At 39.9% G+C, this 25,002-nt stretch overlaps 1 protein-coding gene across 5 annotated transcripts in view; it reads right to left on the bottom strand.

Moving 5' to 3' along the window:
* Positions 1–25,002, bottom strand: part of LOC147205747 (F-actin-monooxygenase mical2b-like) — a 57,791-nt gene that overhangs the window by 27,210 nt on the left and 5,579 nt on the right. For all 5 annotated transcript variants that reach the window (XM_086108656.1, XM_086108657.1, XM_086108658.1 and 2 more), the window contains exons 2-9: positions 14,074–14,379; positions 13,127–13,334; positions 11,256–11,372; positions 10,637–10,738; positions 9,238–9,393; positions 8,869–8,969; positions 8,110–8,367; positions 7,893–8,008 (exon numbers count right to left, since the gene is read on the bottom strand). In XM_086108656.1, coding sequence (XP_085964782.1) covers positions 7,893–8,008; positions 8,110–8,367; positions 8,869–8,969; positions 9,238–9,393; positions 10,637–10,738; positions 11,256–11,372; positions 13,127–13,334; positions 14,074–14,337 — 1,322 coding nt within the window. In that variant the 5' untranslated portion in view covers positions 14,338–14,379. The remainder of the gene's footprint in view (positions 1–7,892; positions 8,009–8,109; positions 8,368–8,868; positions 8,970–9,237; positions 9,394–10,636; positions 10,739–11,255; positions 11,373–13,126; positions 13,335–14,073; positions 14,380–25,002) is intronic.

Genomic DNA, 25,002 nt, shown 5'->3' with positions numbered 1-25,002 from the left:
TTTTCAAGTACAGTATAAAGATAGCTTATGTCAAACCAATGTTTGCATTTATGCATTTCATATACGACCTCTTCTGAAAGTCTACCCACAACATAAAATATTTGTATAATATGCAAAAACAACACATTTCAAGAAAACTAAAATACTACAAATGTCAATAAATAAACATATAACTTAGGTCTCCTATAAACAGTTTGGATCCTTTGACTGATGACAAGTTACCGTATTTTCACGACTATAAGGCGCCATTAAAAGTCTAAAATTTTCTCCAAAATGGACAGGACGCCTTATGATGCGGAGCGTCTTGTCTATGCGCTGAGTTCCAAAATCTGACTGACAGCCGACACGCTGTTTATATAGAGAAAAGGCGGAAGTGACTGTGGACAGGCATGCGGCAAAGAAGTCGGCCAATCAGTGAAGGGTGGGCGTGTATATATACATATATGGAGAGAAAGAGAGAGAAAAGGCAGACGTGAGTGACAGGCATGCGGGGAAGAAGTCCGCCAATGAGTGAAGGGTGGGCGTGTAAGTGGACGCTAAAGGGATGCTACAAGCAGGTACCAACACCTGTATAGAGTGTGGCTATGTGCATTGTTGCAAAACAACTTCGGTTTTGGTTTCCAAGAACCCCCGAAAATAAATTCTACAAAGAGACACGCCTACGAAGCTCAGTTCAAACTTCAAGCCATCGGTTATGCTTTTGGCATGCGTGCCCATCTCACAGCAGCGGTGAAAAACCAAGTCAAGCAAATGAACTCTGAGCTTGCCGTTATTCCCGGAGGCTTGACTAAAGAACTCCAACCGCTGGACATCGGCATCAACCGGGCGTTCAAAGTAAAGTTGCGAGCGGCATGGGAACAATGAATGATCGATGGCAAACACAACTTTACAAAGAGTGAGAGGCAGCGCCGGGCGAGTTACGCCACAATTTGCGAATGGATTGTGGCTGCTTGGACGAACGTGTCTGCTTGCACTGTTGTTCGAGTTTTTGGCAAAGCCGGCATCATTTCTGTGGAGCCACATGGCAATGAGAGTGACTGACAACGAGAGGGAACACGGCGTTTTTGATGGATTACCGGTACTTGCACAATTGTTCAATTCTGATGCAGAGGATGAGGACTTTGATGGATTTCTGGGTGATGATTGATCGAAAAACGTGAGTACATTGTACGATGGCTAAATAAAATACAACGGAACTCCGTTTTGCTTCGTTGCCTTTTTAAAAACGTGTTTTTAGCTTGTATCTGTATGTCTTGGCATGCTACCGTATGCTACAAGCTAACGTGTTTTTAGCGTGCGCGCATGCATGCCGTATGTTTAAGCTGGCGTATGTTTTACCACTTTAAAATTGCGCCCAATAATACAGTGCGTTTTGTCTATGTGTAAAATACAGAAATAGCACCCATTAATGAGACTGCGCCCAACCATACGGTGCGTCGAATGGTCGTGAAAATACGGTACATAAAATGTGCCATCGGCTTGGCTGTATGTTAATGATTCAACAATTGCAGTCTCTTAATTATATTCTTTACCATGGACATATCATTTCCATTCCCATCAGTGGAAGTTTAAATGATTAAAAGTTCCGTTATAATGTCATGCTGCTTTGTCAACGCCGCCATTTCACTTGCCATTATGTTCATTGCGGTCTTTAAATCATCCATGTCCTTCAAGTAGTTTTGTCATCTTTTCCCTTGGTAAATTGGGCCGTAGCAGATCTAGATTAGAGGCAAACCGCCCTGTCATAGAACCTGCGCTGTTCAGCAATTTACTAGCAGTGAGGAGTGCTAGCTGGCGCCAACAACTCCGTCCCCTGGCGCTCAATGAAGCTGCCGGTTGCAGCTTTTCGCAGCCCACTATCATTCTCGACTAACAGGCTGTAATGTGAATCCCAGTCTGACGAGTGTCACTTTTTATGGTACACCCCAACGCCAAGCCTATGCAGCTCTGCACCTGTCAGATTGGAAGGTGATGATAAGCACGGGCTCTGACGTGGAGCTGATGTACAACCACAAATCCAATGAAGTCAGGAACTTGTGTTAAACATAGATAAAAACAGTATCCAATGATTTGAAAATCATGTTCAACCTAATTGGAATTGAATACATGCCAAAGAAAAGATATTTAAGTGTTATGTCTACAATATTTCGTGGCTTGTGTGTTCGTGAGCCCCTATTCCTCGTGTGTGTCTGAGACCACTTTTAGTGTAAAAAAATTAGTCCTTTGACATAGCCATCATCTATCCATTCGTTTCTCCACATTATTCATTCGCATGTTATGAAATCTTGCCATAATTAGTATTTTGTTATTGTAAAGTGTCCTTGGGTGTCTTGAAAGGCGCTTATAAATAAAATCTATTATTATTATTATTATTTGTTCATTCATTTCGTCACTATATCACGAAGTCAAGATGGCGCCCGAGTAGGCAGCCGTCAGCAAGTGCTCTCATGAGCATTGCTTTTTTTGTTGTTTTTGTGTTTGTTTTGTCACTTTGTGTTTGTTGTTACGTCGTGTGGACCTGATGTGGACTTTTTTCAGCATTTTTTGGCCACGACATTCATCAAGGAGGAGACTCTGTGCTCGGTGGTTGCGCCTTCTCGGCAGCATGGGTATACCAGCACTGTTTTTGACTGGGAGGAATGTCGGCGCCATTTGACTGTCGTCGCTGGACAGTCCCGGCGTTTGTGTCTTGCGCCTGTAATGGGCAGCATTTTTCACAGCCCCGCTTTGTTCAGCGGAGAGATCGGTGCTGTTGAACGGTCTGCGGCTGGATGGATGTAAGTCTTGAGGAGCCGACGATGAGAAGAAAGGAGCGTTAGCGCGGCGCACCGATGCGGATTTGGAACTGGGAGTTGCGGCTTGGAGTTTGAAGCGGATTACGTGGGACAGGAGAAGTGAACTAATCTCTTTTCGTCAATGGACGCTACAGCTTCGTGTTTGCTTTCAGAACTTAGCTTGTAGCAGACGTGTGCACATTTTCAGCATGAACTGCTTCTTTCATCTAGAACTGCTTCAGACAACAAAGTGTATGCAGAAAATTGGTGAAGATTGCACGACTGTCTGTGTCCTATGTGTTGTGTTGTGTTATTTTGACTTCAAAATGGCGCCGCAAGAGTGGCTGTCTTTCCAGCAGCTCCTATATTTTGTTGTTCTACTTCTTCCTTTCATAACTTTGCTGCTGTGAATTGGGAATTTCTCCATTGCGAGACTAATAAAAGGTTTCTTAAATCATTCGGGTTACATTAAGACAGGGATTCGGGAGTGTTGATTTATTTTATTTTATTTTTTTAACTCTTCACAAACTTCCACACTAATGTTAGACCAGAGGTCGGCAACCTGCGGCCTCGGAGCCGCATGCGGCTCATTCATCCTTATATTGGGGCTCTGTGTGGCTTGGAAAATAAATGTCTGATGGGGAAGTGTGCGTTATTTGTCTCACAAACGTGTATCACTTCTGTTATGCTCTCACAGTATACTAGGTGGAGGTGTTACTATAAAAATACTATTGAGATGAAAAAGGAAAGAGAGGTAATGGTGAATATAGTGAGTTGTACGAACTAGTGTTAATAGCCTGGTAAGAAAATACCGTGTTTGGCTACACTCTGCCCTTGTTATATTGCCTCCCGACACCACAACCTCTTTCTTCAGACCTTGTGCAATTTCTTTGATCAGCCTTCTCATTCACCTTCTTCACAGATCTTTGCGAGCTGTTGACATGTCAGGGCAGATTTGACAGGTTGCATGCGCAGAAAGCCCAGCAACACCAAAACTGCACAATTTCTGAACAAAATATTTTATTTGTGTTTGTTCGTTTGTTTAATTGTAGTTGTAAATTCGAAGATTATTGTGATCTCTAAATTAATACAATATATAAATACTGTACAGTAATTGTATTATTTTTGTCACTCAAAATATGCGTCACACTCTCCCACAGCCTGGCAAATCACCATACACAATATGCTTTTGGAGTACTGTCGATCTTAGGATCCACAGATGCATCTGAGCAGCTATTTTCCATCATGAACAATGTTAAAAACAAACAGCGGTCACGCCTCACAGATGGCAGGTCCTGCGTGAAGATGAAGGTGATTTCCAACAGCCCTGATTTACAGACGCTGTGAACAAAGGTTCAGGATCAGAAGTCCCGTTTACCAGGTAAAATAAATATTCAGGCAGTTATTTTGCAAATATTAATTTCATTGTTCAGTGAAATAGTGCTCTATTTTTCACTGAATTATTAAATTCAGGTCAAGGCTCCGCTAGACGGTCTGAAAGCCAAAAAGATGACAGCTCACAGCATTTGTTTGCTGAATGCAATTTGTAAAAAATGTTATTCTGTTTTTATTTATTTATGTTAATTGAGTTTGTAAAACAGCAAGGCAGCCCTAGCAGCCGCCTGATAACTAGCGCAAAGTCAAAAGTTTGCCGCAGCTCTCCAGCGTGCCTCACGAGCGGCGCTGAGCAACATGGCGACTCAGCAAGGGAGAGACTATGGAGAATAGGACAGCAGTGGCGCCCACGTGGGCATGACTGCAACATCAGGCCAATGGAGGAGTGAACTGATTCATTCCTTTACTTCAGACTGTTTCAGACCAGTAACGAAGTGATGTATGTCCTGTGTCGACTGTCGAGGCTATCAGTATATTTAACACAAATTTCAGAAGAATTGATTATTGGAGCCATGTACAAGCTGTCCGGTTGTAGTCATATTAGTGCCGTACTGATGAGCCAAGAGAAGTTGAGACGCATAATATTAAGTACTTATTCATGCTACCATATCTATATATAATAGCTGATTCCAAAAGTCAGATTATATGCGTTTAAACTAGAGCTGTCAAATGATTAAAAGATTTAATTGAATTAAAAACCCAACTGTCACAATTAACTCAAATTACAGTGAAACTCCTCAAGAACGAAACCTACATGGGCGAAAATACCCCCTAATGTGAAAAAACCTTCATGCATTAACACCATTCCCATTCTCCTGCCCCCATATGACGAAAAAAACCCTGTTGCGTTATACAAAATCATTTTCTCTGCTCTAGCCTCGCGAACAGATTCACTACAACGAAGTCTAATCCAACAGCGACCTCTACTGCTTCGTTCGGAAACGGCAACAGCAACCACCACACTGGTTTACGCAGCTCTGAGTTTCCTGACGCAACATACTCATAGCTGCTCTGCCATTGGCTTACCAAGCATCATTCTGGCCTCCGATTGGCCAAGAGGGACCCACTGTCTATGTGTGTAGCTGGATCGGTGGGAGATAGAGTGGAATGAATCCGATTAGCTGCTCAGAGTAAATTGCTTATGGCTCGACGGACATTCAAATAAACGAACGTTTCCTCGAATGCTTTACTTGTTATTATGCTAAAAACCTTACACTAACTGGAGCGCTAATTAGAGAGAAGGAGAGTTCCATCGCGCTAACTATGGCCATCGAGTTCATTGCATGACATCAGCTGAGCAACACTGTCTTGGGTGGCGATCGAGGGGAGGTCGAGTTGGAGACAGTGAGATAGTGGAAAGAAAGGCCACTGGATCCAGGAAGTATCTGTCATTTTTAGATTCAGACGCAGCATGAACGTTGCATTGCTAAAATGGCTACAAAACGGACCTTTGGATGTCAAGCAGCTAAGACAAGAAGCGCTCTGACGCTGGAAGAGAGGGTAATAGTGATCAAAAAGAAAGACGCAGGAAGCCAAATAAAAGATATTATCCAAGAAATTGATTTAAGTGAAAGTGAATGCTGATCGTAAATTTCGCAATTTCTTTCCCTTTTTTCTTTCTACACTAACTATATTAAGTGTGAAATAAGTGTGTGCTCATACTTATGCACTACTGGAATAAAATTAAAGAGTACACATACGATTGTGTGTGCGTGTACACATACGTTTGTGTGTGTGTTTAAATCTGAGATCAAATTTGCTACAGTGAAAAAAACGTGAAAAATGTCTTGCTGCAAACATGATTTCGTTGTAGAGGAGTTTCACTGTACTCACACATTTTTTATCGTTTCTGAATTTCCTTTTATATATTTTTTGTCCTATTTTTTACCGTTTTAATGCTCTCATCAACATGGAACCATGATCAGTTTTCTATGTGCAAAATGCAACTATTTACTGAAACAACAATTTTGATTTTCAATTTTACATGAACATTTTTCAACAGTGAAACCACACAACAGCTCCTTTAACAGCTCTTTTTAGGGAATCAAAACAGAGCAATATAACATTATAAAGTGCACATCTGAGGTAAACTAGTACTCAGCCTATATGTGCCGCTGAACTCTCGACGTGCCTCAGTGCACCGTCACTGTCAGACGAACACAGAGAAGCTCCACCCCCTTTATTTATATGGACACGGAACACTGTAACCTTCCACACAAAATAGTTCCAAACAAGTAACAATTGCATCAGTGGCATACATCGTACTCAACAGGCTACCTGCACTTTATTCACCAGAGGCTCATCATCCTAGTCTCTTATTTCTCTCCCGAAACAGTGTCTTCTCCCGCTTGGTGTACCTTGGTCTTCTCCGCTACGTACAATTTCTGTACATGGCTTGTAATGGAGGCTCTCGCTGGCAATCCGTAGTGGAGTCGTTAGACGCAATGCGAATGATTTCAGCTTGAGTTGCGCTCTGGACAATGTTGACAGGCTTGCACGCAGTAGCCATAGATTTAGCTATGGCTTCAGCAAATTTGTTCTTCGTCGTGTTATCCATTTCTTCGCTTTGAAATGATCCATAGCTGTATGTCTTAGACGAGGGGCGGAGTACTCACATCAGCTGTGTGCTTGGCCATTAAGTGGTATTTCAGACTCAACGTGCTATGATGATAGCTCAGTTTACGACTGCAAAATATCCAGGTAACTTTGGTTTTGTCAGTGGAACTGTCTGGCAACTTTTTAAAAGTAAACTTTCCATTCATAAACTCTTTAAGTATCCGTTTTCGGTGTCTCGCGCTGCCATGGCTGGCAAAACAGACATGGGCGTGGACTTGTGCAGCGTGTTTGTTGTTTTGTTTCCGGTTTATTTATAGAGCAACGTAAAATCCGCTGTGATATGTTGCCGCATTAATTCCGCGAGAAAAAATTTAATCAAGTTCAATTTTATTTAAATTAATGCCGATAATAACACGCTTAACTGTCAGCTCTAATTTAAACATTTTATTTTGTGGAAGTTTTGCTATTTGTCATTTAATATTAATGGTATTTGTTCTGAAAAGCAAAACAACAGAGTATTATATTTCAGAAGAATATGTTGAGATGCTAGTTTATTTTTCTTTATGTTAGAGTAAACCAACCATCGTCAGGTCTGAATTGGTACTTGTTTTGATTGATTGATGAAGTGTGTTTCTGCAGTCTGTTCTGATACCTTGTTGTCTGGGGCAGCAGGGTTATATCAGATAAAATTCAGAGGCTGTATTATGGGCCTTTGCCCTCTGATTTCAGCGAAGCAACAAGTGATCACGTGAAACATGAGCAGACAAATGAATGCAAGAAATGTAGTAAAGAGCCAAAATGTTACTTCATTTCTGAAGACTTATAGGAATGAGATCATTACATTTGTCAAGTTTACTATTTTGTAGGTTGAATACCAATTTGGAAGCATCACAGTTAACGCGAGCAGGGCGACTATAGATACAAACTTGGATCAAAAGTGACTTGTACTTTCAAGGAGAAAGGTTTGGGGATTGGGGGGCCCTTAACTAATACCATATCTAAACATAGACTGTACTATTTTGATGGTGGAGAACCAAAGAGAGCGTGATATGCTTTGGATACGCATCTTTGATGTTGTATTATCAATTTTGCTCATATAAAAACCACCAAGGGTGATTGCAGAAAACATATTTCTTGTGCAAGAAAGAAAGACAATGTCACACGAACCTCTCTGCCAGTATCTCCAGTGAATTCTTGCCCTGTGCAAAGGCCTTCACCATCCAAGCTGTGTCAAAAGCTGCCAGAAAACCCCGTGCGCAACCTGTACCCATTGGCCAAAAAGGCTGTGAAGAGAACATAATAATCATCATCCTCTTGGGCAAGCACGATCTTTTTTTTTCTCCCCAAGATCCAGCTCGTGCCGATTTCCGCTGACGATACATACCTCAAGCAGACTATCTCCCACCAATGCAACCAGTATCTGATGTCCATGTTTCTCCCTGATCAAAGCAGCATTCTCTGAGGCATACATGCTGGTGAAGTCAAACATTGCTACATCTGGCTGCCCGTAGTGGTTGATAGCATAGTCCAGTGATGGTAGCTGGTAATTTGTGCCAAAGTCTGCTGCCTCACGGGCATAAGAGAGCAAACCTTCCTGGTTTACATTGTCACTGCTTAATAAGCGTTCTGTTTCTACATAGTCCTAGATGAAAAACAAAAAGATAAAGTGCACAATGTAGATCAAGTTGTACAGTCAGAAAAATATGAGCATTTATTTCTGCATTCCTTACTGCTAATTGACTCTGACAATATAAAAAAAGGTAATGTAGCCGCCTGCATCTAATGTGGATTGGTCAAAATTGTTCTGAAATTAGAGCCAGATTATTTCTTTCTTTCTTTCTCTTCCAAAAATCCTCTCATTGACTGAGGCTCAACCAATCTATCACTACAAATACAAGGTTTTATTGTCAAGACATATGGACAAAACACATGTATTAAGCCAAAATTTTTGCAATGACAATGAATTTAAAATGGCGGGTTTGGAATGGTTCTTCAGTGCACAGCACTTTGAGTTGCATTTCTATGAATGTACAGTGTTATATGAATAAAATCTGATTGATTGAAATACATTTATAAACAAAATACTCCGTGTCCAAATTAAGAGAATGCTTTCATGTTAATGTATATGGACAAGTCAACTTACATTAATAATGACCCCTTTGTCCAGCAAACTCTGCTTCTTTGCAGTCATGACAAAATAATGAGTGTTGTCCCTGTAGTAAACAATGTTCTCCAAGTCAATTCCTACAAATATGAGGACAGACAAGGTCCGATTTTCAGACTTAAAACAGACAATCCACAGATACACAATCATGTTTTCTTGGTGTGTTTTTCAAAGCATCTTATTAATATCATTAAAAAATAGTGTCACAGAATGCCGCAAGATTCAAAGTGTGGGAAAAAAAAGTCGTGGCTCATAGTCCAGGAAATACGGTATATGACAATTTTATATCACACACAGACACGCACGCACATACACACAGTTTAGTGGTGCTATATTTTGTTTATTGACCTGTTTCTTCCTTTAGTTCAAGGAAGAACTTCTGGTTGAAGATAAAGGCCACTCCACTTATCTCTTCCACTTTGGCCTCTGCCGTGGTGTTTCTGTTGACAAAGTTAGCCGTAATCGCAATGGCCAGCTTTCCTCGAAACTCCTTGCGGCTGAAACCTACCCAAAGTAAAGAAAGAAATGTGACCAATTACAGCCAAAGTGAATGCAACTTGAAGTACAAATTATATTCTACCATTTCAGGGGAATCATAAATCGTTTGAGATTAGACCGTAGCTGAACAACGAACTGGCCTAATAATAATTTGTCTCTAGCAAATAATTGTATGCTTCTGGCCAAACATGACCTAGTTGATCATATTTTGGAACATGGGACATTTTCAATAAGAAAAAGTAGATTGGTATTCAAAATATGTGGCTCATGGGTTGTGTGAGCTGTAGTTTACAGCCATACTACTACAGTACTGTGAAAACACCCAATCACCTGATCTTGACAACGGCCGGAATAAAATGTGGCCAGTGGACCAGATGCAGCTTGGAGGTCAACCTATTAAGCACATCTGGTATAGAATATGACTGGATGGATGAATGGTTGGATGGATTTTCAGCTTTTGTTTGACTCGCCTCAATTTTTAAATTGACTTTAAATGGTCGTTCAAAATCCTCAGATCAACATGCACAATAAGAACATACAAACAACATTTACACAGCAAAACTGAGGTGAATTTGCTGAAATGAATACAGAGTGGTGAGCAATTTACAAAATTTTGCCGACCCACCATTCGTCAGCTGCCTGGGCATCCGTCTGTCATCATCAGTCATTCATTATTGTACACTATATACTGTATGTGAGACTCGGCAGCCAGACTCTTATATAGTACAGAAATATGACAATATAAAGTAGACTATTAATGCACATCGACTCAAATGAAACTGAACTGCATTTCATGTTTACCTAGGTTATCTTCTTTATTTGCATCGGTGTGATGATGTTGATCATTAAAGTGGGTAAACTATGGGGCAGGGGGATACTTTCTTCAAGGCCTTGTACTTTAAATGGCACTAATCTTAACAATGAGCCCAAGTTTTTTAAAAAAAGTTAATGACCTTAAGCACACACTCGGCTGGACATTTTGCAATACTCGGCTTCCACTTAAAAGTGTGTAAACAGGAAATGTTTTAGTTAGTGATGGAGGGTAGCGTTGCAACTGTGCACCTCATTTCCACTTAAAATAAACAGTGCTTTGACTACAGGGTGTATGGCAGATAAATACATTGCTTCGATCCTGGATTTGGGTGGACAGTATGAACAATAAGACAACATTTAAGGAATGACTAAAAAGCACACAAGTACAATAATTCACAATATAATTCCGGCTGTAATTCCCTTTCACATTACCTACCATCTAATGTGTTTTTGCGTCCATCAGCTCCAATCACCACATCAAAGTCAAAATCTGAGACAGAGTGGCTTGAGGGCTGGATATCTGCTCTCCAACTCGGACCTAAGGGGGGGTTATAGCAAAGCACTTTGATTATCTTCTAACCGTTGCATACAGTAAGCGAAAAAATTAATCTACATAAGAAGATGACAGGCAGTTGGAAGTGATGTCTTCAACAGTAATGATACTCCCTTGATTTCAGAGTGGGCAACATGGGATTGAGTATGGGAACGCTTTCATAAGAGACTGTTTCAGTGCCAGACTTATGATTTGAGTGAGGAACAATTGAATAGACTGAATGCTGATCCCTCCTCCACCCGTACCCCTACAATGGGTGTCAGTCATGCTATTTGTGGACCTGGCCAGCCCCTATCCAAATATTGGGGTCAACTCCAATTGTGGAAAAAGATTTTTTTGAAAAAAAAAACCCAATTAAAAACAGTTTGCTTTAAGTACGCCTACAGCAAATACTGTGTAACTTGAGATAACTTTATACCCAGCACGTGTGGTAGTCAGTACTGCACTGTAAATGAAGCCACTTGAAGCAGTGAGGAGAAATGTTCTGTCGCAACAAACTTACTGTCATCAGTCTGTTCTTCTGGTGGCTCCACAAGTTTGAGGAATTCCACATTGACATGAACCTCAATCCCCAGAATGAGGCAAATTTTAAGCAGCATCAACTGGAGCTGACGGATACCTGGAAGAGACATGAGCACGTACGTAGAGCTGTAATGCATGGTGGCTGTGAAGTGCGAAACACAAAAACTGAACACAAAAGCACATTTTTTTTCTGTTGCGATCAGCTTTTTTTTCCCCAAATTAGAGTTAGTGATTTTTGCTTTGCTGCTGTGGTCAGTCTTGTTTATATGAGTTGTCATTTGTTGCTGTGATTTTGGTTTTTTTTTCATTTGCCGTTGTGTTTCATTCTTTTATTTTATTTTTTAATTTTGCTGATGTGTTCAGTTATTTGTTATCGTGTTTTTTTTCATTCGCTGTTACAATTTTGTTTTGTGTTTTTTGATAGGTTTTTGTGTTTAGTTTTTTTGTTTTTACATTTGCTGGTGTGTTCAGTTTTTAGTTTTTGCACTCTCGGGTCAGTGTAGTATTACATGTAAAGAAAAAACGAAAAAATTAATTACATATTGGCATAACACACACATGTTAAATGTTCTCCTTAATTTGTACTTTTCATCCACCTTTTTTTTTATTGAATGTTTGTTGTGCATCATGCTAATCTGTGTTATTGTTCGATTAGTATTGTTTTATCTTATTATATCTTACTATTTTCAGTACTGTACTTTTGTGTTACAACTGACATTTGTAAATCTGTCCAGCCATTGAGGTCATACTGTATTTATTTGAGAAGTGCTGTGAAATTAAGGTCAAACAGCTCTGACAGCTTGAGGGCTATGTTGATTCCTAAATATTTAATATTTCCTGCAGGGAGGTAAAAATTTGATGTAAGAGCTGTTACTTCCTGTCATCCATGAGAAGGGATAGAAAAGTGGATTTTTTTAGGATGAGTCAATACTTATGAAGTGCTGTCAATTACTTAATAACTGAGAGACGTGTTTACTAATGAGTATTGGCTGTTGTGGGAGGGTCAATACATCATCTGCATACAAGATTATTTAATGTTCCATGGATAATGCTGTGATGCCTGTAATGCATCATTTATCTTGTCGTATTCTGGCATGCAAGTGGTTCAATTAAAATTGAGTTGGAGAGAGGGGACATCCCCGTCTAGTGCCGTTGTGAAGAGTGAATTGTTATGAAATTGACCCATCAGTGATAACTGTGGCCGCTCGTGTTGGATATTGTGCCCTACTCCAGTTAATGAATGACTGTCCAAATCCACATCTTTGTAACGTTGCGAATAACAATTGCCATTTGACTCTAGCATTATTTCCAATTTCCTTCTGTTTGAGAGCTGTATTAAGATTAATATTTTCTAGGTGCAATGGAATGAACGTCTTCCTTTCATAAAATCGGCTTGATCTGCATGTATAATAGATAGAATGACCTTTTCGATTCTGTTTGTCAGGGCTTTGCCAATGATTTTTACGTCTGTATTGATTAAAGAAAGAGGACGATAGCTCGATGGCTGAGTGGGGTCTTGATATGGTTTTAAGAGCTGCGTGGTTAAAGCCGTTTTCATAATGGGAGGTCTTGTGTTAGTTGTAAGGACTTAATCAATCATTTGAAAAAATTGAGTCCGTAGACCAGAAATGTTTGCAGAACTCAGCAGGGAAGCCATCAGGGTGCCTTGTTGCTTCTCATTTTAGAATTATTGCAGAATTCATCTCGTGTTAATGACTGATCGAGGGGAATTGGTTTGTTCTGAATTGAGGTAAATGGATATTGTTCAAAAATATGTAAATACCTTCCATATTCTGGTTATGAGATGATGGGTACAGATATTGATCATTGATCATCTGAAAATTGACTTACTGATATGATCGATGGAGCCAGCACAGAACTTGCCATAGAACTTCTTGGCCCCTAGGCCTCTGAGGTCTTCAATGGTGAAGGGCCAGAGATGAAGCACATTGTTCCTGGAGAAGGTGTCCCTCTTCTCAATCACCACCACCTTACAACCCAGCAGGGCCAGTTCAATGGCTGTCCGCAGACCACAAGGTCCACCGCCGATGATCAGACACTAAACAGGGTTAGAGAGGAGAACAAGAACGGCTAAAAGGGGAAAACAAGTTGTGCTCGTGATACCATTTATGTGTCGACTCGTACTGTGGAACTACTTGGAAATGCAAAAAAATTGAATTTTACAGGATAAAGATCAGAGGTGGGCGCATCAGTAAATTTTTACGGGCCATCATTCGTCAACGGATGGGCCACCCGTCCGTCATTGTCAGTGCATCATCATTACAAGCCGAACCAAAACTGTTAGTCGGTCACTCCGCCTATCACACCAGCAAGCAGCTGCTCTTATATAAGATATATCTTATATAATATATCATTAAACGCCTCTCGAGCAGAAGGCACGAAGACTGAGAAGGAGAAGGTCGTGCCTGTAGTGGCTTGAGTTAAACAAATTAATAAAATGTATGTTTTAAAAAGAACCAACACAACAGCTTTTTTTGTTTCGGAGCTGCAACAGTTTCTCTCTCTCATCCTTTTACGGTGTATTACTGCGGTGAGTGACATAATGAAACGTGTTTTATTGTCAGTAGATGGTGGCAAACAGAAATGACTTCTATTTGTGTTACAATGCCCATGCATCACCATTCAAAACGAGTCATTCAAATGATGGCGTAACTATGTCCCCTTCAAGCCTGTAAACAGAATTGTTCAGAGATCGGAATGTTTTCCTTAACCTGAATATTGACAGCATGTAAACAGTCACTGAGAACTATATTTTTGTGAGCAATTCTGTCTCTTACCCGAGTTCCTTGACAGGCTTTGTTCTGGCTGTACACTTTTTGCTGTGCCCTCTTGTCCAATTTGGTCCACAGAGCTTTGACCTTCCAGGAGGTGACAGCTGTTTTCAGTGAGCTGTAGAAGTTGCTGTAGTCCATTGGATCTAGCTCCAGCTGCCTGCAGAGGATACTGAAGGCCTGCAGAGTCCCTTTACATGTGGACATCTGGACAAAGTTCTCAAAGAGCTGGCTGGCCTTAACTGTGCGCTCATCCTCCGTCTCACCCATTCTGTCTGATTGTTACCAGGATGTTGCCATGCATATCTGGTTCTGGAAAATAAAGCATGAAAAATAAATAAATAAATAGATTGTTACACTGATTGACAGAAAAATAATTATATATATATATATATATATATAGTATATACATACATATATACACACACACAAATATATATATATATACATATATATACAGTGAAACTCCTCTACAACGAACTCATGTTTGTAGCAAGAATTTTTTCACAACAGGGGGTTTTCACTGTAGTAAATTTGATCTCAGATGTAAAAACACACATACACACACAAACGTATGTGTACTCTTTATTTTTATTCCAATAGTGCATAAGTATGAGCACACATTTATTTGACACTTCATATAGTCAGTGTAGAAAGAAAAAAAAGGTAAAGAAATTGCGAAATTTTACGATCAGCATTCACTTACATCAATTTCTCGGATAATGTCTTTTATTTTGCTTCCTCCGTCTTTCATTTTGATCACTTTTACCCTCTCTTCCAGCGTCAGAGCGCTTGTCTTAGCTGCTTGACATCCAAAGGGCCGTTTTGTAGCCATTTTAGCAATGCAACGTTCGTGCTGCGTCTAAAACTACCAATAACAAGTACTTCCTGGACTACTGCGCATGTATAAACCAGTGTGGTGGTTGCTGTTGCCGTTTCCGAACGAAGCCGTAGAGGTCGCTGTTGGATTAGACTTTGTTGTAGCGAATCTCTTCGCGAGGCAAGAGCAGAAAAAAAAAGATTTCGTATAATGCAACAGGGTTTTTTTCGTTGTATGGGGGGCAGGAGAATGGGAATGGTGTTAATGCATAAAGATTTTTTCACACTAGGGGGTATTTTCGCCAATGTAGGTTTCGTTGTAGAGGAGTTTCACTGTATATACACACAAACACATACACACACACACACACAATTTACAAACGGTATATCATTGATAGAAATCACACCTTGAATAGTATCGTTCTTGTCACTGATGCCTGAAGTCCTTCATACCCATTCTTAGCCTAACAAAGTATTTCTATTCTTAGCTTCAGGATAATCAGAACAAATTGAGCAGGGAGTAAAAAGGGAGCTCAATAGCAGTTTTTGTGAAGGAGAGGAGGAACAATTGCATAATTCATAACTAGCATCATAGAAAATATAAATGTACATTCAGTCAGAGCCTCTGCCATGATAGAATGATCAAAATGACTGACTTGTGGATATTAATTGCAATTCTCTACAAAAAAAAAGTACAGTGCGCATGCGGCCAATGTAAGTGCTACCGCATTTTGGCAGCTGGTGTCATTTACTGTGCTGCGGTCTGCAGGGGGAACAGAATCCATGCCAGGAACATGCCAGTGAGGTTATTGAACAAATCCCGAAAGGGTCAGATTACAATTTGAGACATGTAAGACAATGAAGAGGAAGTCTCTGATAAAACCCCCATCTTGACACGGGTTGCTTGGCCCAATCTCGCTCAGCTGAGTAGTCATGTAGAATAGTTCAAGGAATTATATGAGTTGAAAGGCCTTTCTCCCCACCAGTAAGCATAGGCACTGAAGCCAGGATGTTGCCGAGTTAAAGCGACGCTGATGACAAGGTAACATCCTCGGGCAAAGAAAAAAACTGTATATCCATTGGGAGCATGTTCTTACAGTCAAATTGTATGATAAAGTACGAGACAAAAATAACGCATACCAAACCCACCCTCTAAATGAGGTGATGGCAATATATGAGGCTTGTGAATGTAAAATGGTGGAATACAAAATAGGTGGAAGGAGTTTTTGGTGCTAAAAAAATCCACCATGATTGTGGATTATACGATAATGACGTGTTGCTGAAATCGCCAAACAAGTGAATGCAATAAAATGAATTGGGATTATTTTAATGTTATTGAATTGTTACGGCAAAAATAATTTTAAAACAATACATAGACAAAATTCAAACAGGTGATGGGGATTTCGTGCAGCAATTACAAGGTCAAAATAAAAGTTACTTAAGAGTGAACATTTGGAGACCTGTGACAACAGCAATGATAGTTAAAACTATGGACCTGAACGCACCAGCTACTGGATCAATTGGGCTTTCAATATGAAATGGAAAACAGTAAACTTGGGTAAAGGAAAGGTTACATTCCAAAGGCAAGAACTGCTTGTAAAGGGCACTAAAAATAGCCTCCGGGCGTCAATGTGGTGCCTTACTAAACGTGCGTGTGTGTGTGTGCGCTTGTGCTTTGACCATACATCCCTGCATGCATGCAGACGTACACTGTTCAAACTTGATGAATTTGGATCATTTTTTTCCTACAACATATTTCGTTCCTTCCGCTGCTCCCCAGAATGCCTGATAGGATTATGATTGTGTGTGCGTGTGACCGGATAGGTATTAAATATGGAACAAAGACTCACAAAATCCCACTTGCAAGCTGAGCTTTGGTTCGGAAGCTGAAACCTCATCCTTCCCATGCTATTCAGTTTCAGTCAACCACACATAAGCCTTTTAGGAAATTGAAATATTAATTTTAAATCACTTTAAATCAGTGGTTCTCAATTATGTTCTGTCATGCCACCCCTAAGAAGAAGAAAACATCTCACGCCCCCCATGACTATAAATAGTATAATTTCTCTATATAATTGTTATAAGTACACCTCTGCATAACACTGTATCCTTATTAACGTATAAGTTTAAAAAAAAATCAAAATAAAAAAGCATGTTCCCCGAGGCCAAACGCGCCCCCCTTGACGGAGCCTCGCGCGCCCCACTATTTGAGGACCACTGCCTTAAATTGACCTTAATTATAACTTCAAGGATCTACTGTATTAAAAAATAAATTGCGAGAAAATAATCAGCATGCTCTCTTTGTAGCAGAGCATGGTTCACATTGGACAAACAGTTAACACCAAATTAAGTTAATAAAATTTGTTGAGTTTTCAACACCAGAATTTTTTTCCAGTTTCCGTAAGTACAGACAATCTGTTTTTGAAACAAATCCCTAAATCCCACCTTGCACCATCTGTCTAATTCTGATTCTAAATCTGATATATACCGAAATTTCCTCTGACCTATGAACTCAAGAGAGGTTCATCATGAAAACAGTGATACACAGAGGCTGGTCATGGGAATGACTGTGACCTGTGAAAGCTGCATTGCAAAAAAAACAACAACAACAACAACAACAAAAACATTGCATCATGGAAGAGGAAGTAGTTCATTTGGTCTCCTTTGGGCATTTGTATGTTTAGTGGCGTCCAACTAAAAGAGCTGAGCATCCTATTATTCCACTCCAAACCTTTGCCTTCAATTACAGTTAGCCTGATTAGATCTACAATCCACAAGTTTGGCCAGAACGATGGGAGACTGGTTAACACATTGGTCAGCAACCCGCGGCTCCGGAGCCGCATGGAGCTCTTTCATCCTTATGTTGCGGCTCTGCAGGGCTTGGGACAATAAAGTATCCGAGTAAATAACCAAAGTGTTTGATAGAAGTCTATGTTATTTGTCTCAAAGACATGTGTCACTTCTTTCTTCAGACCACGTGCAATTTCGATCATCAGCATTCACCTTCTTCAGAGACGTTTGCGAGCTGTTGACGTGTCAGGGCAGATTTGACAGGCGCTATGTATACATACATACATACAGTACATACACACACACACACACACACAGATACATACACATATATACTGTACATATACACACACACACAACTCAACTCAATGCACTCTCTTGCATTGTCAATTTTAAATAATGTCCTTGTTTTAAATAAAAGCATGGAAATTTTAAATCCTTTTTTTTTACATCCAATTGCTCAATGAGTGAAAAAAAATAATCCACATATTGAAATAATCCTGAGTTGCGTTGAGCCTTACTGTGCTCTGAAAAACAACTGCATGAAGATAAACACGAATAAAATTATTAATCACCTTCGTTACTTGTATTACTGTTTAACTGCCTTCCTTGTGCAGTTCGATGAAAAGAATTTTGCTTCACACTGTGTTTTGTAGTATTTGATTTATATCTTACTACTTCTTGTAAAATGGTTTAACTCTTTATTCCATCCTTTTTGGCTCATTTGTTTTAAGTACTTGTTGTTTGTTTATAATATGTCAAAAAGTATATTATCAATGGGGAAAAAGCCCAGTGAGGATCCAACACAAGAGCCTGTGCCTAAGGGGATTTTTTTTTCTCAGACAATACCAAAAGACCTACTTGAAATATGGATTTATGGTGATGGGTGATTACCACACATGACCAAAGTCCGCTGTGCACAATATGTGGCGAGTGGCTCTCCAACGAGCTATTGAAATGAGCTCAAGTGATTTGTCAACAAATGTCGGGCCCTGAGAGCGTCATACTTGGTGGTTAACCGCATTCCTAGGGTTAAGAAGTCAGTCAATATTCATGAAAAAAAAAAAAGAATTGTGTTTACCTTTTACTGCTGATTATAAGAGAATGGGAAAAAGGAAACATCACACTTTTTTCCTGATTAAAGGAGAGAGCCTATTATTTCATTTGGTAGATTCATTGAATATATAATCACTGAACACAATGTGTTATGTGGGCCTTGAAGAATGTCAAAACACTCTAAAATGCATGCTATGATGATAGCTCAGTTTACGACTGCAAAACGTAAAAGGTAACTTTGGTCTTGTCAGTGGAACAATCTGGCAACTTTTTAAAAGTAAACTTTCCATTCATAAACTCTCTAATTATCCGTTTTCTGTGTCGCGCGCTGCCATGGCTGGCAAAACAGACATGGGTGTGGACTTGTGCAGCGCGCATTGTTTTGTTTCCGGTTTATTGATAGAGCAATGTAAAATCCACTGTGACGTATGCTGCATTAATCTCGCGAGAAAAAATGTAATCACGTTTAAATTCATTTAAATTAATGCAGATAATAACACGCTAAACTGGCAGCTCTAATTAAAACATTTTTTTTAAATCACAAGACGTACCATCACAACAGGCATACGTTGACAACTGAGCAAACTAAATTTCCCGCAGTACTGATTGGACAAGCAATCAAGTCACAAATTCTCAAAGAATATACTTGATATAAAGAAATTGTAGATGGTTTCACTATACTGGGAGAAAGCAGCGCTGACAGTAGGTAATTACGTGCTTCCTGGCTATTAAATCTAAATATAAACTATTTATAGCCGTAGTGCTCAGCGGTATCAGGCAATCTATCAGCCACATCCGAAACGGCCCAGTCCTGCGACCCACAGTGGAGGATGACACACCCAATGTCGAACATGTAGATAAAAGGCTGTCACAAAATGCATGCCCTTCATCACCTACAGCTTTGTATAAGGTGGGAGGGGTATGAGCAGTGGAGTTGGTGATTCATGTTTAATTACAGATAAAGTGTGTTGTACCCTTTCCCAGTTCCCCCGAGCAAGGGTACACAGTTAAGGATTTTTCTGATGTTAGAGTTTTTATCTTTGGCAAACCTAAAATAAAAGGGGGGGGGGGCATTTGCTAGCTTTGGTCATACTGTGTGTGGGGTGCTCAAGTAATTTCAACACATCGACCCACACACAAAGATTCTCTTCCACCACCGGTCAATAATCCAGCCCTCTAAAGGAGAGAAGTCACGTGCGTGATCACATGTGACTTCACAAACACGACCAGGACTATCCGGGCATATGCCGATGGTTGCCAAGTGTTTCCAAAGACAGAGGCAATGTCAGCAAGGAAATACTTGCTTTGGAAAATACTTCCTGTCCCGTAGGGAACCCACGTTTATACAAAAACGACAGCGGGTAGGCCGCCTACCACCCAAAGATGGTTGGGATAGCCTCCAGCACTCCTACGACCCAAGTGAGAATAAGAGGTTCAGAAAATGGATGGTAGAACATCATGTAGGCTACTTGTTTTATTTACCGGCACTTCGTCATTCATCAGTACAGTTAGTCAAGTTGCTCAGGAAAACTTTGCATCAGCCCACGCATACAAAAGACATCATCATGATTGAACACGTCATTATTTAAAATTGTCGACCCCGACTGATTTGGACCCTGTTGTCGGGACAAATCCACTTATAAAACAGCTCACAAATAAGGATAATCTTATAAAACATAAGAGGGTGTTTGGCGTCCATGGTCGGGAAGAGGCAAAATAGGGACAAAAACAGCCTGACTTTATATGTTCCCCACCTTCGTCGAAAGCAAAATGGTGTAAATATACTCTTACATTAGTTAAGCCCTTTTACCCACATCCGTCATTTGACATCTTTTGGATGAATGGGCTAATTTCAAATCAGAATGTATGTTAATAACTGAAGAGCCACATGTTTGTTTTCTTGTGCCTCATGACTTGACTGGTGAGCAGTCAAGGGTGGGTAGAACCTTGCCAAAACTCAGAGGTAGGATTCAGCTCGCCTGAAACATTACTGAGAATAATTGATGTCGAAACTGGATGGACGGGCAACACAATTCATGACAGTCTGTGTATTCAGATGGAAAATTTCTGTGTGCTGATTTTTATGTCCGCACTACAGGCGCACCAAAAAGTCTTCCATTTTCTTAAAAGCTCACCGAGCGTCTTAAAATCCGGTGCGTCTTTTGTATGGTCATTACGGTAACACGTCGACTCCAAGATGGCTCCTTCCTGGAGACATGCTTCCAATGTTATAACTTGCTGTTGGTTCAGTGAACTGTGCCGCTGCTTTATTAAATAAGTTTGTGTTGCAACTCCGAAAAAAGGAGAGCTGTGGTGTTAATTTTTTAAAACAGTTTCAACAAATACAGGTACGTCTGTCTGTCTCCGTGCCTTCTTCCATTCGATTCGAGAGGCATTCAAGACCGCCTCCGAAAAACGCAGACTAATGATTACTTCAATGAAATTACAAAAATTGAAAAAAATACATAAAAACTGAAAAGCAAGCAAGGATATCACAAAATAAATTCTATAGCCCCCCCTACAGAATCTATATGGAGATTTCATCATTTGTGAATACACAACAAAGGAATAAGTAACTACGACTGACATCTTGTGTTATTTTGACTTCAAGATGGCGCCGCGAGAGTGGCTGCCTTTCCAGCAGCTCCTATTTATTTTGTTCTTCTACTTCTTCCTCTCATAACTTTCGCCACTGTGAAGTGGGCATTTCTCATTGTGAGACTATTAAAGGTTTTCTTATCTTATCTTATCTGTTCGTACTGTTGGAGCTACGATCAAGGAAATGCCAATGCGTCTTTCGGAGGCAGTCATGAACGCCTCTCGAGTTGACAGGAAGAAAAGAAGGGAAGGAGACCAGCAAAGACGCACCTGTATTTGTTGAAAAAAGGAGAGCTGTGGTTGTGGTTTTATTCTTTTTTTTAAACGCAGACTTTGTTAATGGTTTTCGCAGTCTCAGCAAATACAGGTACTGTACGTCTTTGTCTGTCTCCATACTTTCTTCCGTTCCACTCAAGAGGCCCCCTCCGAAAAACGAAAATAATGCATCAAAACAGAAAATCAAGCGAGGAAATCACAAAATAAATTCTGTAGGGGGATAGAATGTATTTTGTGATTTCCTCGCTTGATTTTCCGTTTTGATGCATTATTTTCAATTTTCAGTTTCATTTACGTCCAGTAATAGGTAATTTAAATTTTTCAGAGGCAGTCATGAACGCCTCTCAAGTTGAACGGACGCGGAAAATACGGTATTTTGAATCAAACACATAAGTGCAAAATAACTGATTTTATCATTCATTTTCTTTTAGTCAAATTAACTGATCACTTTGTGAAATATTTACTTTGATTAGCAAGATGGGTAGCTATATGTAGGTGCTAAAACACCTGATCTTTTTTTAATTTATTTAATCGCCTATGTCAAATGAAACTAACCCCTGTACACCACGTTAAGTATATCAAGTCCATTTTATTGAGTTGTGATCTACCTCAGCCCGAGTGAACACAGTGTTCTGAAGGCCAAATGTTTACAAGTACTGAGACCAGCTTTGACTGTTGCATGCAAGTACTTAAATCAAACCCCTAATCCTCATAGCATGAACGCCCCACACTGTAGATGACAGAGGCTGGATTAATCCCATAAATGTGTCAGCATCACACTTCCATAGTACACCAGAAATGGATAATAACCATTAAAAATTAATCATAGAAAAAAAAGCTAGACATTCGCATATCGTAATCAAACAAAACCATGTTTGCAAAAAGATACCCAGGAAAGTAAGATCATGTTATCTGTTAGGAATCATTCAATAATAATGATGTCACTGCACTGGGGTTGTCCAGATCACATTTTTTTAAACCAGAGTTCAAATCCAAGTCACTTGATTTTGAGTATGTTGATACTGAGTCCCGATCCAATGCAATGATCTTTTTATTTGGGTAAAGGTATTCCAAGATAAGACCTTTTGTATACAGCTGTAAATCAGCAGTTGTTCAAATCAAATAAAGATTGGGTGGTATCAATAAGATTTTAACAATAATGCTTATCGACCCGGTCTGTATTATATGTTCAAAAGAGGCCTTTAACAAAGTGTTTCTCAAGCTATCTAGTGAAAAGATTATCTGACATACTCGAGCTCAACTTGGCCTTTCTCATCTGACAGCTACCCATATTGCGAGCCAGCAGCACTTAGCTCCCTGGTGTATTTTTGTCGCCTGATCTCTCCCCCCAAAGCTGATATGCGCAGCGTCACCCCCATATAAGTCAACCACTCATTCCAGGAACTAACAGCGTGTGCCATAATGGATTTTTTTTTTCGTGGCACCACACACTGAATGACAGAAAGATAAATGAGAAAAGACTAAGAGGAAATGTGACACTAACATCTTTGGTGTCAACTGCAACAGTGATAATAAAAACAATTTTTAATTCCAGTAATTCCAAACATGACTCTCATATTATCCAGACCTTGTCATAGCTTTGAAATTCAAAGCAGGGTGAGAAAACCAGATATAGAACAGAAAGGAATGGCCCTCCAACAAATACTATAGACAGAATATGTAATACTTTGCCAATACTATACACATACAGTACATTACTTTTGATATGTACAACAGCAGCACTGACATACTAAGACGCTTCGTGTTTGGAAAAAGCGCACGAAGAACTACACCAGCAACATCAGAATACGTCGCCACACGGCACAAGCGGGTTTGCTCGGTTACAGCCATACTCACCATTCTTCATTTCACTTTTTTATGCTAACGTCATAGACGTGATTGCCATACAAATATTTCCTGTAATTTGATCAATAATTGATAGGCAATGGTATGTTCTAAAAAGGGCTGCAAAATACGTGTATATTAAAATACATAGTGTTATGGCAGAATTGTATGCTTTTATCTGACAGCCAATATCCAATCAGATGCAACATTAAATCCACATTGGCATCCAATAGATGAACAACATGTAGGGACACAACTCACAAATACCTTTTTAGTTTTTAAAATTCCTTAGATAAGGTGAGCCTGCTTACTGTGCCACATGAACATGTTTTTTTTTTCCTTTCAATAGATAAGATTGTCATTTCTTTAGGTTCATGTTAAATATCGCAATATTCAACACCCGTACCGTGTATTCTTCCAATATCGGGCAGCCCTCGTTCCAACTGCTTTACATATTTAGGTTTTGTTGCTGCCTTAAAGGGTGTGTCAAGTAAAATCATGTTCCTTGCAATATGTTGTATGTGGCCCCACTAGTCTTAACACGGGATTTTGATTCATATTGCATTTTTGGAATATGAATGAAGAAGCAAAATCATGTTTATACTTGTGGGACCGCATCCAACAAATAGAAAATGTTTGACTTGACTTCTCCTTTAAGGGTTGATCTCTGTTACAAACCAGGAACACTTGCGAAGTGTATACTTCAGAAAATCCTCAAAGTGAGCGTACCGCTTAGAATTTCGTCAGAGTCCATTTTGACAAATTATTTTGCTTTGATGACTTTTTGTCTCCATCTACTGTAACTGAGAAATGTATTTATTTTGAACAGAGGTCTCAAACTAAACTTATGTGGGACCCAATGGAGATAGAGTCTTGGTTGAAACAAGTATTCGATAAAAAAGGGGTTCAAGTATTCCCCCCCCCCCCCAAAAGTACAATCAATCCAATTCCTCAATCTTTATTATATAACAGAAAAACTTCTTCAGAATGTGAACATTGTTGACCCCTGGCCTCATGTGCAAAGAATTCGTACCTTTCAGACTAAAACACCGCAAACGGCCAAATCCAGAAAAATGCACACACACACGCACGCACGCACACACACACAACTATCTGGATAGATGAATCTGTATGCGCATGAAGCTAAGCAACTTCCTTTCATAAATCTCAATCAATGCGAAAATGTTGGTGCATCAGACACCTCGCCCCCTCTCTCTCACCCTTATATAAATATGCAAATTGGTATAAAATCTGACTGGTTGTTGATTGGTTGCACATCACTGTCAACCGGCTGCATGCAAATGTTCCTCTGGGCACACCACAAACTGTGCGAAGTGGGTCCAACATGTTGAATATCCCGATTCGAGGTCGAACGTCCTCTCGAGGTGTTGAGATCAGTCTGAGCACACCACACACGGCAGGATTACCTGCTAAGATTACCTTTGGAGCCATTACGAGATTTGGGGCCGACCTTTGATTAGCAGAAGGGGAGATTCGAAGCTGAAATCGGGTCCATTATCCTGTCGTGTGGACAGAGCTTAACCTTTCTCT

The sequence above is a fragment of the Hippocampus guttulatus genome, chromosome 4 (assembly GCF_054856545.1).
Source record: "Hippocampus guttulatus isolate MCC_2025c chromosome 4, RoL_Hgut_1.0, whole genome shotgun sequence".
NCBI classification, from domain to species: domain Eukaryota; kingdom Metazoa; phylum Chordata; class Actinopteri; order Syngnathiformes; family Syngnathidae; genus Hippocampus; species Hippocampus guttulatus.
The sequence above is the reverse complement of the archived record's forward strand: the minus strand, read 5'-3'. Positions and strand labels throughout refer to the sequence as shown.